The sequence below is a fragment of the Salmo salar genome, chromosome 09, assembly GCF_965601325.2.
Source record: "Salmo salar chromosome 09, fSalSal1, whole genome shotgun sequence".
NCBI lineage: Eukaryota > Metazoa > Chordata > Actinopteri > Salmoniformes > Salmonidae > Salmo > Salmo salar.
Window position 1 is genome coordinate 115223642 of NC_138299.1, and position 16870 is coordinate 115240511.

General features: G+C 43.7%; 1 protein-coding gene across 1 annotated transcript; it reads right to left on the minus strand.

The window, feature by feature from the left end:
* Positions 1-1396: 1396 nt before the first annotated feature.
* On the minus strand, positions 1397-11600 carry LOC106612405 (E3 ubiquitin-protein ligase rififylin-like). The gene is made up of 6 exons (XM_045724312.2): positions 11424-11600; positions 9327-9728; positions 9021-9107; positions 4129-4342; positions 1778-1801; positions 1397-1590 (listed from the first exon to the last, which is right to left on the minus strand). The coding sequence occupies exons 1-6, from the start codon at positions 11598-11600 to the stop codon at positions 1397-1399; spliced, it is 1098 nt and encodes a 365-aa protein (XP_045580268.2).
* Positions 11601-16870: the final 5270 nt, after the last annotated feature.

The following is a 16870-nucleotide window of genomic DNA, read 5'->3' on the forward strand; positions in this document are numbered from 1 at the left end:
GTGATTCCACAGCAGAGGGATTGAGTGAACATCTGCCGGCTTTGCTTCATTAATAAACAATGTACGCAGTGTCTAAGGGTTACAAAACAAGCATGCATTTAATTTCTGGCACACAGCAACACACTTTTGAGTTGGAGGCCCCAGTCACCAGCGGCAAGCTGAGAGAATGTGAGTCAGCCAGTGCCATTCTACAGGTGTTTCCCTGGCCGCTGTAACTCGTCAAGCTCTGAACCCTTAACATACTTATGACTTTTACACTATACCACCACAGGGGGTTCCTGCTTTGCTAAGCGCAGAGTAATGAAAAGACACATAGGGAAATACTATGGATGTGTTCTCAGCTCAACCACTAATGTAAATGCTTTCCCTTTTACTGTGGTTCAACTCTAACAGTTACATAAATCCAATCCATTATTAAGAGCACTTGGGACTTATATATACACTGAACAAAAATATAAGCGCAACATGTTTCGTGTCAGTCCCATGTTTCATGAGCTGATTAAAAGATCCCAGAAATGTTCTCTCAAATGTTGTGCATAAATTTGTTTACATCCCTGATGGTGAGCATTTTTGCCCTTTTCAAGCTAATCCATCCACCTGACAGGTGTGGCATATCAAGAAGCTGATTATAGAGCATGATCAATACACAGGTGCACCTTGTGCGGGGAACAATAAAAGGCCACTAACATTTGAGGAGTATTTCTGTCTGTAATAAAGCCCTTTGTGGGGACAAACTCATTCTGATTGGCTGAGCCTTGCTCCCCATTGGGTGGGCCTATGCCCTCCCAGGCCAACCCATGGTTGTGCCCCTTTCCAGTCATTTGAAATCTCTAGTTTAGGGCCCAATGAATTTATTTCAGTTAACCGATTTCTTTATATTAACTGTAACTCAGCAAAATCTTTGAAATTGTTGTGTTTATATGCAGGTCTCCAAAGGAAAAATAAATAAATATGGTATTGCCTGTTTAATACAGGCACTCTCTTATTCTAATAATAAGACATATCCTAATCAGCTTGGAGATATGAGCTATAGGAGTCCAGTCAATAAAAGTAGGAAGTGCCCACGTCCAGTCATTGGGTTTGTGTGGTTTCTCAAAGGGATAATGAGGTTCACCTCACCTGTTCGTCCTTCCAGCAGGAGGAACCAGTACTCAGGGTCTCAAGGACCATCAGAGCAGTGGAGATCTGGAGGGAGAGGTGGTTAGTCTAGTCCCCTTAAACTCAACTCTGGATCTCAAAGACTGTTCCACTGCTTTTTTTTAAAAATTGTTCCCCTCTAAATCTCAGACTGATTTAGACCTTGGACACCAGGTAGGTGCAATTAAGTATCAGGTAGAACAGAAAACCAGCTGGCTCCGGACCCCGTAGGGTAAGGGTTTAATACCCCTCGTCTAGTCTATAGGTGGTAAGGCCACAAGTAGACGTGAACGGCCCGCACCACATACTGCCTGCAGACGGGGCACTCGTTCATCCGCTTGCCACACTTGGTGCAGGTGACCATGTGGCCGCACTCCAGCAGGACACAGTCAATGGGAGAGTCCATGCAGATCTTACACAGGTTCTCCTCCTGGCCAGGAGTACCGCTGGGGTCTGGGAGAAAGAAACAAGGGACAAAACACCATTACACCACACACACACACACACACACACACACACACACACACACACACACACACACCTCATTAAATATTAGCTTAACCAAAGAGAGCTATAATACCTATAGCTGATCATTGGGGAGCTTTGTATTGCATGAAGCACGGGGAGCAAAGAAACTCACCTGTGCCTTCATTTGTACTTGAAACTGGAGGGAAAAAAGCATGTTAAGAATGTCCTTGAATGATGCAATTAATTTTAAAAAATGTAATAAAACAAGCAAGATAATACAATTAAGAAATTGCCAGTTGTTTTACTAGATGTAAACCTTAGTAACATTAAAACATTTAATTTGAGAGGTATTTCATTTGTTGCATTTGTCAAGCCCTGAATTCAGACAAACAAATGCAGGTGCCATATCATTAGATGCCTTTCCATTACTTTTTATGAAGTTGTGCAAACCTCAAAGATATTGCGGTGTGGGTTGGGATAGCCCTTCGCCATGGAGCCTGCAGTGTTGCTAATTATATGTAATATAATTAGCCCCTACCCCCTCAATTTTCCCTCAGTTTTGGGACACCTGTGAATATGGCGGAGGCGTGCGTGAACGAGCAAATCGAGGGCTAAGGGAAGGCACTGGTTTGGGATTCAGCAACTGTTATTGACATTCATTCACTGTGGCGGGGACTGTATGTACTGAATGTCTTATGTGACATCCCCAAACCCAGCCTCATACCAGACCTCCTGTCACGTCCTGACCAGTATAAGGGGTTATTTGTTATTGTAGTTTGGTCAGGGCGTGGCAGGGGTGTGTTTGTTTTGTGTTGTCTGGGTTTTTGGGTATTGTTCTATGTTCTTTCTATGTTGCGTATTTCTTTGTGTTGGCCTGGTATGGCTCTCAATCAGGGACAGCTGTACATCGTTGTTGCTGATTGGGAGCCATACTTAGGTAGCCCTTTTTCCACCTGTCTTTTGTGGGAAGTTGTTTTTGCACTGCTGTGGTTTGCCTGCAAACTGTCTAGCTATCATTTGTTTTTTTCTTGTTTTGTGTAGTGTTCAAATAAAGTTAAGATGAGCATTCACATACCCGCTGCATTTTTGTCCAATCACTACGACGGCCGTGACACCATTATTGAATTGTAATAGGGTCTCACCGTATTCACTTGTTTGAGTACATTGTCCTCTAAATTTAAACAATCTCTATTTTTTAAGTAAATGGCATGTTATAGAAGGGCCCAGACTAATTTTTTATACTTACCCCAACCAGCAAATCACTTCTTCATCCTCGTTGTGCAGTACAGGGGCTCTGAAAACAAACAAAAGCTCCAAAAACACCCAAATACGTCCTTTTAGAAACAGAAAATCTCTCAGTATAGTGATGCAAGTCTTTAGATGTTGTACACATAAAATTGTCATTCCGAACTTTATCTGCAATGCTATATTCCATTTTGTTGCGACTCGAGTGATACCTCTGTCTATTCTAGCAGCAAGCTACACGGAAAATGGAACAGATGGATAGGGGAAACAGCTTGAGTCACACAAAACGGACATCTAATGACCTGCATCACTATATTGAGCATGATGCTGTTTCTAAAAGGACATATTTGGGTGTTTTTGGAGCATTTGTTCATGTTTTTTCAGAGCCCCTCATACTGCACAATGAGGATGAGGAAGTGAATCGCTGGTTGGGGTAAGTTTCTCAAAAACAAGCGAAATCGCAAAAAGTGTCTGGACCCTTCTATAACATTTATATCAAAAATAGAGATTTGGTTGTAAAAAAGCTAACTTCTCCTTTAATTATCAGGTTTATCTGAGTGGCTAAGATGTTCCCTGACTTGGAAGGTATACCTCTACCATATCCACTAATTCACAACCAGCTCAGTGGCCTTGTGGTTAGTGTCCGCTCTGAGATTGGAAGGTTCAATCCCCGCCCGAGTCAAAAGCTATAAAATTGGGACCCGATGTCGCTCTGCTTGGCACTCAGCATTTGGGAGAAGTATTTGGGTTAAGGCCTAGTGATACACTAGCCTCCTTCCTGTCCAGGGGGTGTACTTGTACATCAAGCTGTCTCACACTAGAGACACAGGATCCTGCCCAATGGGCCGTTCAGACATACAGTAGGTGTTATTCACTAATCGATTGGGCAAGTGTTGGTCATACAGGTGTAAAATATCTCACAGGATTCAATTGGCTTCAACCTAGCTAAGCAAAAACAGTGAGCTTCTGTAATAGAAGTCCAAAAGGTGTCTCATCTTACAGTCCTCCTTTACATTTGAGTAATTTATCAGACACTTATCCAGAACAACTTACTATCTGGGGTGTATTTATTAGTGCACATAGCAAACCGTTTTGCAACAGAAATGTTTTTCTTCAACAAATACAAGAGAGTTATTTATTGGACAAATGCAGGTATGTTCCTCCCCGTTTCGTACTAGGTCCCTCCCAGTTACGTCCTGTTTGATTCCAAATTCAACTATAATGCCGGTATGGAAAACAACCATTTAATACAAATATTGCGGGTAAAACCTCCTTTACCCAGATGATTCTGGAGGTCCTTCTGGTCGTGATAGAGGCGGGTGACCCTCTCCATTAGCTCCCACTTCTCACAGCAGCCCTTGTAGTTGACAAAGTTACGGGCTAGGATCTCCTTGAGCTGCCGGACGCTGAGGGCCTCGATGTCCTCCGCCATGGCCAGGTCGGACAGCGACGCCCTGCAGCCTTGCACCAGCACCTCCTCTGTGTCTGAGGACTGAGCAACAGCACAACAAATCAAGGTTGCGTTCAATAGGGCAACATGTTGTGGAACGTTCAGATACATTGTGTTAAGGGCCTGTAAAACAGACATGCGTTGATCTATAACTAACACGTGCGTCTAAGGGTATGGTATCAAGTCAGCTCGATTACATTTTAACAGCAATGTTCAGTACGTTGCACCCGCCTGAACGGGCCCCAGTACTTGATGATTGGTATAACAGAAAATCTGGTGAAAAAGGTTACAGAACGGAATGACACAAATGGTAGGCTATTCCTGATTTTCTAAGGTCAGACAGAAATCGTGAACAATCACATCACATTGACAGCCATCATGTCTGAATGTCAGAATTATTGATTAAAGGGATCCACTAACTGGCAACAGGGCCCATATTCATAAAGTGCTGATCTAGTATCAGTTTAGCCTTTTACCCCTTTTTCGTGATATCGAAATTGGTAGTTATACTCTTGTCCCATCGCTGCAACTCCAGTACTTACTCGGGAGAGGCGAAGGTCGAGAGCCGTGCGTCCTCTGAAACACGACCCTGCCAAGCCACACTGCTTCTTGACACACTGCTCGGTTAACCCGGAAGCCAGCTGCACCAATGTGTCGGAGGAAACACCGTAAAACTGGCGACCGTGTCAGCGTGCATGCGCCTGGCCCACCACAAGAGTCGCTAGAGCGTGATAGGACAAGGATATCCTGGCCTGCCAAACCCTCACCTAACCCAGACAACGCTGGGCCAATTGTGCGCCGGCTCATGTGTCTCCAGGACGCGGCCAGCTGCGACACAGTCCGGGATCGAACGTGGGTCTCTAGTGATGCCTCAAACACTGCGATGCAGTGCCTTAGACCGCTGCGCCACTCAGGAGGCCCCAGTTTTGCCCTTTTAGAACCTCATGAATAAGATTACATTGACGGGTGAAACTAATCCTAGATCAGCACTCCTGCTCTGAGGCGCTTTATGAATACGGGGCTAGAACCTATGCCACAAGATTGATTATGGTTCTTTGAGATCTATCTCTAGGTCGACAACCTGTGTCATCGTGTGACAACACTAACTATCCCAACCCAAACTGTATTAAGAGGAACAGTGTCAGTCACATGGGGCTTTCACAGCCAGTGCAGGGAATGAAAATACACCACATTACATGCCAAAGCTGATATCCATCAATGGGGATAAGAATGGATTACTGCTCAGCTACAAGGGGAACATTGTGACAGACAGGTGAACAATGGGACACACCATGCAGACATGGGCAGCCAGCCATCAAACAACAAAACACTGCTTTACAATGGGACTCTGTCTGAGCACAAAGGCACTGGAAGGTCTAAAACAGTCCCTAGCCGTATGTCCAACAGTATGATTAAACTAAATATATTGATTAGGTTTCTACGCCAAGTTTTAAGCCAGTTTGACTCAAAAATAAACTCAAATCTATGTAGATACTGAGTGCTCCTTTTCCTTTATCCTGGATAGTCATAAGGAATACTTTTTTTTATATTGATAATTGTATTTTTCAACCAATCATTGAAAAACAGATATACAGTGCATTCAGAGTTTGGAAAAAGCCCCTTGACTTTTTCCACATTTCGTTACGTTACAGCCTTTATCTAAAATTAATTAAAATATCCCCCCCCTCATCAATCTACACACAATACCCCATGATAACAAAGCAAAAAGAGGGTTTTAGAAGTTTTTGCAAATGTATATATATATATATATTTTTTTTTTAAACGCAAATATCACAAGTATTCAGACCCTTTACTCAGTACTTTGTTGAAGCACCTTTGGCAGCGATTACAGCCTCAAGTTGTATTGGCTCTGGCTGGGCCACTTAAGGAAATTTAGAGACTTGTCCCAAAGCCACTCCTGCGTTGCCTTGGCTGTGTGCTTAGGGTCATTGTCCTGTTGGAAGGTGAACCTTCGCCCCAGTCTGAGGTTCTGAGCACACTGGAGCAGGTTTTCATCAAGGATCTCTCTGTACTTTGCTCTGTTCATCTTTCCCTCAATCCTGACTAGTCTCCCAGTCCCTGCCTCTGAAAAACATCCCCACAGCATGATGCTGCCACAACCATACTACACCGTAGTGCCAGGTTTCCTCCAGACGTGACGCTTGGCATTCATCAGACCAGAGAATCTTGTTTCTCATGGTCTGAGAGTCTTTAGGTGCCTTTTGACAAACTCCAAGCAGGCTGTCATGTGCCTTTTACTGTGGAGTGGCTTCCGTCTGGCCACTCTACCATAAAGGCCTGATTGGTGGAGTGCTGAAGAGATGGTTGTCCTTCTGGAAGGAACTCTGGAGCTCTGTCAGAGTGACCATCAGGTTCTTGGTCACCTCCCTGACCAAGGCCCTTCTCCCCTGATTGCTCAGTTTGGCTGGGAAGCCAGCACTAGGAAGGGTCTTGTGGTTCCAAACGTCTACCATTTAAGAATGATGGAGGCCACTGTGTTCTTGGGGACGTTCAATGGTGTAGAAATGTTTTGGTACCTTCCCCAGATCTGTGCCTCGACACAATCCTGTCTCGGAGCTCTACGGACAATTCCTTCAACCTCATGGCTTGGTATTCACTCTGACATGCACTGTCAACTTTGGGACCTTGTATAGACAGGTGTGTGCCTTTTCAAAATCATGTCCATTTACATTTTACATTTTACATTTACGTCATTTAACAGACGCTCTTATCCAGAGCGACTTACAAATTGTACAATCAATTTAATTTACCACAGGTGGACTACAATCAAGTTATAGAAACATCTCAAGGATGATCAATGGAAACAGGATGGACCTGAGCTCAGTTGAGTCTTTTACTAAAGGGCCTGAATACTTACGTAAATAAGGTATGTTTTTTATTTTTAATAATATTTGTAATATTTTTAAAAATCTGTTTTCGCATTGTCATTATGGGGTAGTGTGTGTAGATTGATGAGGGAAAAAAATATAATTGAATACATTTTAGAATAAGGCTGTAACATAAGAAAATGTGAAAAAAGTCAAGGGGTTTGAATACTTTCCCGAATGCACTGTATAGGCCTAGAGATATGATTTAGATTACCCTAACATGCCAAGATTAAAAAATGATGTGAAAGGTTGTCTCAAAATTACACTTGCCCTTCAGCCAATGTGGCCAGTGAAAACACATATCTTGACCCCATATTGAACCCTTACTCCATCACAGCTGTATCTTAACACTTTGAATCATCCTATAGCCCGATGGCATGAGCCAAAGCTTAATACCTTAAAACATGAAATGTAATACATTTGTAATGCATGTTATTATAAGCATGTAGGCTAACATTTACACCATCAATGCAGTAACATTCAAACATTTGAAATGAAAATGATAAATTAAAGGTAAAATTGTTTCTAATGGCCTTCCCTGTAGCTCAGTTGGTAGAGCATGGTGTTTGCAACGCCAGGGTTGTGGGTTCGATTCCCACGGGGGGCCAGCACAGAAAAAAAAAATTATGAAATGTATGCATTCACTACTGTAAGTCGCTCTGGATAAGAGCGTCTGCTAAATGACTAAAATGTAAATGTCTAATCCTCCTACATTATCCCTGGTCTATCTCCACCTCTTATTTTACCAAAACCTAACCGGGTTGGTTAGCCTTCTGACACCCTTTCAAAACCTTAACCCCATCACCGCAAACATAACAGGCGAGAATGATAGATTAACTATGAATATATGGCAGACTGGTACAGAAGCTTAGAATAATAGATATATACGACACTCCTCTTTCTGATATTTACAATGATCCAACAAACAGTTCCAATTCCAGTTTACACCATTAACTAGAGAGGTTGTGCAGATTTGCCAAAAAAGACTAAAACGGTCAACTTGCTTAATTTAGTTAATATTTAACATAAGTCGCAGTAAAAAACGTTACCTTTTCTGAGAAGGCTAGCCTTAAGAACTTCCTGCCAAAGCAGGTTATGGCCATCATAGTTAAAAGCTTAGCGGTGGAAACACCTCTTGCATCAATGTAGGTCAAATGTGGTACATGTCATAGGCCTGTTTCACAGAATGTTCGCTCTCATTCTCTATAGGGCACACATAACAAAAACTAAAAACTATCTAGCAACCTAAGCAGGTTCTGAGACCCATCTGAGCTCAGGACCTGTATTCATGAAGCGTCTCAGAGTAGGAGCCAAGTGTGAAATACTTAGGTTGTGAAGTGGCGAGATTCCTGACAGGGGAAAGCATAGGGTAGAAAGTAATTGACTAGGTCAACCAGAAAATCACATTTCTGGCCAGAAAAGCCACATTTCTAGATAAAGGGACCACCAGGGAGCACCAGTCTTAGGTTCAAACACTTCTGCAAGGCATGGTTAATGTTGAGATAGCCTCCTAGCCAAGTGTAAACCCCTCTGCGCTAGTGGATGATTATTAGTGTATATTTGCTCTTTTGTAAACATTTAAATATTTGGACACTATGATCGAATGAATCTACGGCAGTGCCCATGTCACTTGTTTTTGCGCTGCAGCCCATGCCTACCAATAGAGGACCATAATGGAAAGAAGACTCATCAATTTTGGTATATGCATCTGTTGCTTGGTGTAACATTTTTATGCATTTTAAAATCAAATAAAATCAAGTGTTGATCTAAAAAACAGCTATTGTTTTGTCTTTTAGACTAATGAATTCAAGATCAGGGTCAGTCTGTAGTACCTGCAGCTCCTGCTCTCCCTGCAACTCTGTGTCTCCCTCAGTGTCCAGTGGCTCCTCAAGACCCGAGGGCACCAACACAGACAGGGTCTACGAGCAGAAACCCACCGCACACCCAAAACACTACATTAGCGAGCTAAAGTTAGCCATACTCTAACTAGGAGGAGCCACACCGAAGGTTAGTTATCCATTCTCAAGCTATTGCTACGTAACACAAAAGGTGAGGTTATGGACAAAACTGTAAATGAATGGTTGACAGAAACAGGGGTAAGGGGTGGTATGGCGGGTTCTCCTGGGTTCGGGCCTCACCTGACTGTCATCCTGAGTGGGTGGCGGCTGTGAAGGGACATGGTCTGTGGAGGTGGATGTGGAGTCGGGGTGTGTAAAGGGTGTGGTGGTGGTGGGGGGGGCTGGAGGAGGAGTTGTCTCATGCTGGAAGGCGGTTTGGGTCAGAGGGTTTACGATTGGGTCAGAGGGTGTCTGCTGTCCCAGGACCAGCTCCACCAGTTCCTCTTTCTCACGGCACATCTGCGTTGAGACCTCGTGCAGGTGGAGGTAGTCGCGCAGGTCCTTCACCTTGAGCTTCATCAGCTCGGTGCGCTCGAAAAGTGTGCCGTGGAACCGCTGGCAGGTGTGGCAAAGGCGCGGACGGGGCTCAAGCTGGGCCGAACACTTGCCGCAGTAGTTCTTCTTGCAGTCCATGCAGACATGCTGCGGGGGAGAGGAGACCGACACACAATGACTGTCAATCATGTGTCTGCTAGCTTATTTTCCCTCCCTGGCCGTAACAATTCCCAACTTTCACAAAACAGTACATTACTGTACCAGAAGAGTTCCTTTTAAAATTTGTCCCAGACTATGCTCCAACCTGACACTAACAACGTAATGCCTATGTCATGACGTGGCCCTTTTTGGGTATAGATTGTGGCTTCCCCCTCTCTCACTTTCCCTACACCCAGGTTCTGTTATCTCAGGTCATACATTCCTGGAGGAGACTCTCCCCTTGGCCATGCAGTATGGAGAGAGAAAGAACAGAGAGTGAACAAAGTTTCCCAAAATGGGAAACTGAAACAAAATGTCCACTTGTGAGAAGGTGGGAATGGTCCGTAGACACTTAAAGGATGGGTATGACGAGTGTGTTTCATTTGGTGACCTCAGAGAGGACAGGAAACACAACTATATCTCTGAATGTGTACATTTCTCAATTATGGGGTTTGCATTTAATTCTTGTATAAAATGAATGAGTAAAGATGAAACTATTTATGAAATGATGTAATGTTAAACCTTTAATGTGAGAGAATTGTATTCCCTTTAAAGTTGAACTAAGTCATTGGCCCGCCCCCGTGAGCACAGACATGATCAGGCGTCATAGAACCACCTTTTTTACTGTTACGAATAAAAGCCCCTCCTAAGAAAATCGTTTTAAGACTGAGCATATCCACAGTGTGAGCTGTGATTGCGAATAGTTGAGACCACGCGTACCTCGTTGGAAACTCAGGTGTCACAAGTTTGAGTTTAGACTATGCAAACCCAAAGCGTGAGCTGTGATTGCGAATAGTTATTGAATTCCTAACCATACCACGTGGAGCATTGGCTACACGGCTGGAAATGGTTAAACTCAGACTATCAATCCCTACAGAATAAGAATAAGATTAGGTCAACCTGGGATGCGAAGACCGACAACCGCCGAAACATCTATTCTATGGGAACATTCTGAATGGTACTCTGAAGTACCCATTCTAACCATGAAAGAAAGACTGATCTTCAGGAAAGCTGAGAGAGAGAGAAAGAGACAAGGATGAACTGACTCTCCAGCAGATGGACCGGATTCCAACAGAAAAGATCGACACATGAGCGTAAATATATATATTGATTGCAATTATTCCCAAATGAGTGAGCGTTCATGTGCAAAAGATTAGCATTTCAATTAATATAATTATAGTAGTACTGTGTGTAATGATCCCTCTGGTCTTTTCCACTCTCGCTCAGTCCACACCCAATTCCCTTTGTCCACCAAGCCATCATATTGGCTTAGCCCACTCGGAATCTTCCCTATCATTTGTTGGTAACAGATCTAATGTTTGTTTGCTTATGCATTTCTATGATTATTTAGTTAGTAAATAAATGATTAAGCCAAATTGGTATATGGATGATTTATAGTAAAGGCTGGGTTCGTGCAGATAACCAAACATTTACGAAATTTGAAATGAGATGGAGGTGAGGTAAATAATTCATTAATTAGAAGACTAATTGATCTTGCAATATCCCTTTAATCAATGTTGATCAATTTGTAATTGGCCAGGTCTGAATCAACCACTGATTACAGAGGAAGGATGAAAAACCTGCAGTGCTACAGATCTCAAAGTCCGAATTTGGGAAAGGGTGGGCTAAGAGGGTTTTAGGTACCTTTCTGGCTAGGGTGACGAAGTGGCTTCCGCAGGCTTTGCACGTGTGGTCCGGGAGTGGGGGTGACGGGTAGTTGCTGTAGCCTGAGTTAGTATAGGCCTGGTGACGCGTGCGGCTGTTGCTCTCCTCCACCGTGGCAGTGTCCAAACATAACCAGTTACAGCAAGACGCCCACATGCTCCACACCTGAAAACACAACGACTCTTAGATGGGCTCCCCACCTGGACTCCCCACCTGGACACACACACAGACACGTGTTAAGCGTTAAGATGGATAGAGCGGGTTAGGGAAGACAGACCACAGACTAAAGAGTTTTGGGGAGAAAAAAAAAGAATAAGGAGTGTAGAGGTTTTGAATAGGTAAGATCATGAACAGAGTGAGTGACTAAAGAGTCAGGGTATGTATGAGTGGGACAAACTTGAGAGCAATTTGAAGGGCATGAGCCAGGGCTGGGGTGGTGCAGTGGAGAAAGAGCTGTAAGAGGTTGAAGAGCTTGGCTAGGCTATAAGAAAAACAACTGAAGTGCTGATGTTACAGTGCAGTGGTGCGGCGGTATTATGTTCAGACGCCCAATGTCGTATAGGGCTCAATCAATGACACTGGAATTGTAATTGAAATGAGAGATCTGCAGTGAACGGCGGTGGCCTCAAACCTTTGTCAGTAAGGAGACCAGGCAGCTGAATTTGGCTACCAGAAGTAGGGCTCCCATCATTAATTCAGAGCTTGATCGCAGTCAGAGCTGCAGGAGCACAGGCTGGCTGTTATTGATGGAGTGACATCCTATCTCCCAAACATGAACAGAGGAAGCAAAACTGCAGTCTCCACTCCAGGGCCCGTAAAATGTTATTTGTCACATGCCTCGTAAACAACAGGTGTAGACTACCAGTGAAATGCTTACTCACAGGCCCTTACAAACAACGCAGAGAGAAAAAAATTGAGAAATAATAGAAAAGTAAAACATTTAATAATAAATGCACAATGAGTAATGAGATAACTTGGCAACCAGTACCGAGTCAATGTGCAGGGGTACGAGGTAATTGAGGTAGATATGTACATATAACTAGGAATAAAGTGACATAACAGTAGCAGCGTTGGTGAGGAGTCAAAAGTGCAAAAGGGGGGCCCTCCCGGGTGGCGGAGTAGTCTAAGGCACTGCATCGCAGTGCTAGTTGTGCCACCAGAGATTCTGGGTTCGAGCCCAGGCTCTGTCGCAGCCGGTCGCGATTGGGAGGTCCATGGGGCGACGCACAATTGGCCCAGCGTCGTCCGGGTTAGGGAGGGTTTGGCCGGCAGGGATATCTTGTCTCATCGCGCTCTAGCGACTCCTGTGGCGGGCCGGGCGCAGTGCACGCTGACCAGGTTGCCAGGTGTACGGCGTTTCCTCCGACACATTGGTGTGGCTGGCTTCCGGGTTGGATGTGTGTTGTGTCAAGAAGCAGTGCGGCTAGGTTGGGTTGTGTTTCGGAGGACGCATGGCTCTCGACCTTCGCCTCTCCCGAGTCCGTACGGGAGTTGCAGCGATGAGACAAGACTGTAACTACTACCAAATGGATACCATGAAATTGGGGAGAAAAAAAGGGAGAAAAAAAAGAGTCAATGCAGATAAACCGGGTAGCTAGTTGTTTAACTAACTGTTTAGCAGTTTTATGGCTTGGGGGTAGAAGCTGTTTAGGGTCCCATAGGTTCCAGACTTTCCATGCAGTAGCAGAGCGAATTGAAGCTGTTTAGAAGCTTCTTGGACCTAGACTTGGCGCTCCGGTACCGCTTGTCGTGCGGTAGCAGAGAGAACAGTCTATGACTAGGGTGGCTGGAATCTGACAATTTTTGGGGGACTTCCTTTGACACCGCCTGGTATAGAGGTCCTGGATGGCAGGGAGCCTGGCCCGTGATGTACTGGGCCATACGCACTAGCCTCTGTAGAGCCTTGCGGTCAGATGCCAAGCAGTTGCCATACCAAGCGGTGATGCAGCCAGTCAAGATGCACTCAATAGTGCAGCTGTAGAACTTTGAGAATCTGAGGTAGAGGTCGACCGATTATAATTTTTCACCGCCGATACCGATTATTTGGGGGGCAAAAAACCCGATACCGATTGAATCGGCCGATATTTTTATTTATTTATTTGTAATAATGACAATTACAACAATACTGAATGAACACTTATTTTAACTTAATATAATACATCAATAAAATCAATTTAGCCTCAAATAAATATTGAAACATTTCAAATTTGGTTTAAATAATGCAAAAACAAAGTGTTGGAGAAGAAAGTAAAAGTGCAATATGTGCCATGTAAAAAAGCTACTGTTTAAGTTCCTTGCTCAGAACATGAGAACATATGAAAGCTTGTGGTTCCTTTTAACATGAGTCTTCAATATTCCCAGGTAAGATGTTTTAGGTTGTAGTTATTATAGGAATTATAGGACTATTTCTCTCTATACGATTTGTATTTCAAATACCTTTGACTATTGGAGGTTCTTATAGGCACTTTAGTATTGCCAGTGTAACAGTATAGCTTCCGTCCCTCTCCTCGCTCCTACCTGGGCTCGAACCAGGAACACATCGACAACAGCCACCCCCATGTAGAGCAAGGGGAACAACCACTCCCAAGTCTCAGAGCGAGTGACGTTTGAAACGCTATTAGCGTTCACCAGACCTGAATCCAAATGAGCACATCTGGGACATCATGTCTCGCTCCATCCACCAACGCCACGGTGCACCACAGACTGTCCAGGAGTTGGCGGATGCTTTAGTCCAGGTCTGGGAGGAGATCCCTCAGGAGACCATCCGCCACCTCATCAGGAGCATGCCCAGGCGTTGTAGGGAGATCATACAGGCACGTGGAGGCCACACACACTACTGAGCCTCATTTTGACTTGTTTTAAGGACATTACATCAAAGTTGGATCAGCATGTAGTGTGGTTTTCCACTTTCTTTTTGAGTGTGACTCCAAATCCAGACCTCCATGGGTTGATAAATTGGATTTCCATTGATTATTTTTGTGTGATTTTGTTGTCAGCACATTCAACTATGTAAAGAAAAAAGTATTTAATAAGATTATTTCTTTCATTCAGATCTAGCATGTGTTGTTTAAGTGTTCCCTTTATTTTTTTGAGCAGTATATATATATATATATATATATATATATATATATATATATATATATATATATCTTTTTTTTTTTTTTTTTTTTTTTTTCATCGGCCAAATCGGCATCCAAAAATACCGATTTCCGATTGTTATGAAAACTTGAAACCGTGCCAATTTTGTTCAGCCTCCTGGGGTGGGGGGGGGGGGCATTGTAGTTCCCTCTTCACAACTGTGTTGGTGTGTGGACCATGATAGATCCTTAGTAATGTGGACACTACAGCCCCGTCAATGTGAATGGGGGCGTGCTCGGCCCTCCATGTCTTGCACAAACCACGCAAGTCTAATCATGAAACTACATTGTGAAATCTTACCAATGCAAATAAATAAATATAAACCAAATCATATGGAGATGTGTGGTACCCGATACCTTTGAATGGTGATACAAGATCATTTCAATGGTGATTTCGGGCAATTTACCCCCCAAAAATGAAATGCTTATTAGCTGATAATGTGGCTATCATAAATAACTACAAAATACCATGATCTGGACGAGACTGCAGAATTGAGGCAAAGATAAGAATCAACGTAGCCATCATACAAGACTACAAATCTCTGCAATCTCCTACATGTCATCTCTAGCTGACACCGTAAATTGACTACATTTCTTTAAAATGGACAATTCTGTGAACCGTCTTCTGCAAGTTTTAAAGTGACACAATAACTGTTAGCCACGGTGCTAGCTAAAGATGACATGCAGGAGCTTGCATGGATTTGTAGTCTTGTACGATGTCTACGTTGACGCTAATTAGTATTTTCGAATCAGGGTAAATAGAGCTGAAAATATTGATAAAAGTCACCTTGTCCGAGAGAAATTGACATGGTAATCAAAACGTCCCGCCAGGGTAAACCTACACAAAACACAGCCCAAAACACGTCAGGAAGTCCAGGATCCAGTTGCAGAGGGAGGTGTTCAGTCCCAGGGTACTTATTTTTGTGATGAGCTTGGAGGGCACTACGGTGTTGAATGCGGAGCTGTAGTCAATGAACAGCATTCTCACATAGCTGTTCCTCTTGTCCAGGTGGGATAGGGCAGTGTGGCGTGCAATAGAGATCGCATCATCTGTGGATCTGTTGGGGCAGTGCGCAAATTGGGAGTGGGTCCAAGGGGTCTGGGATAAAGGTGTTGATGTGAGCCATGACCAGCCTTTGAAAGCACTTCGTTGCGATAGTTGTGAGTGCTTCGGGGCGATAGTCATTTAGACAAGTTACCTTGGCGTTCAGTAGGAGTGCTGATCTAGGATCAGGTCCCACTGTCCATGCAATATTTAAGCAATAAGGCCAGAGGAAGTGTTGTATATGCCCAATATACCACAGCTAAGGGCTGTTCTTAGGCATGCTGCAACACAGTGTGCCTGGATACAGCAATTAGCCGTGGTATATTGGCCAAATACCACAAACCCCAGAGGTGCCGTACTGCTATTATCAACTTGTTAGCAGCGTAATTAGAACAGTTAAAAGGTAATTTGTTGTCATACACGTGGTATACGGTCTGATATACAATGGCTTTCAGCCAATCAGCATTCAGGACGTGAACCACCCGGTTTATAATATTTATTATGATCTAAAAGGTCAAACGGATCCTAGATCAGCACTCCTACTCTAAGACACTTTATAAATACATAGAGTCCCATACAGCATGTAAGGTGAGGTCTACTAACTAGGCTTTGGCAACACCCTCAATCTCTCATGAATTTACAATAGGATTGATATGTTTTTTTTGTGGCGTATGTCAGGGTAGCCCAAGATGTACTTTTAGCCTAGTTAAGGTCCAAGGGCCTTATGTTATTTTCAGAGGTAGACTGGCTCTGGCAGCCAAATACTCCATCCAGACGTGAATGGCGCCGGGGAGGATGGCTAACGTTTTATGTGCTCCTAACCAACTGTTATTTTGTTTGTTTTTTTGCGTTGTTTGTAACTTATTTTGTACATACAGTTTACAGTTACAGTTTAGTCATTTAGCAGACGCTCTTATCCAGAGCGACTTACAGTAGTGAATACATACTTTTCATTTCCATTTCATGCTTTTTTTTTTTGTACTGGCCCCCCGTATGAATCGAACCCACAACCCTGGCATTGCAAACACCATGCTCTACCAACTGAGCCACAGGGAATGTTGCTGCTACCGTCTCTTATGACCAAAAATAACTTCTGGACATCAGAACAGTGATTACTCACCACGAACTGGTAGAAGCTTTTTCCTTTAATGAGTCCGACATGAAGGATTTACTGCTTTCCCGGGAACAGGTCCAAATCCCAGTCATTTGCGTGAAGAGAAGACAGAGAAAAAGGGGGCAGAGGT

Coding starts and splice junctions, on each gene's coding strand:
- LOC106612405 (XM_045724312.2), bottom strand. CDS start 11,600: ATGTGGGCGTCTTGCTGTAACTGGTTATGTTTGGACACTGCCACGGTG. Junction 9,108..9,326: donor CCACTCAGGATGACAGTCAG/GTGAGGCCCGAA, acceptor TTCTGCTCGTAG/ACCCTGTCTGTGTTGGTGCC. Junction 1,802..4,128: donor GGACCTCCAGAATCATCTGG/GTAAAGGAGGTT, acceptor TTTTCCCTCCAG/TTTCAAGTACAAATGAAGGC.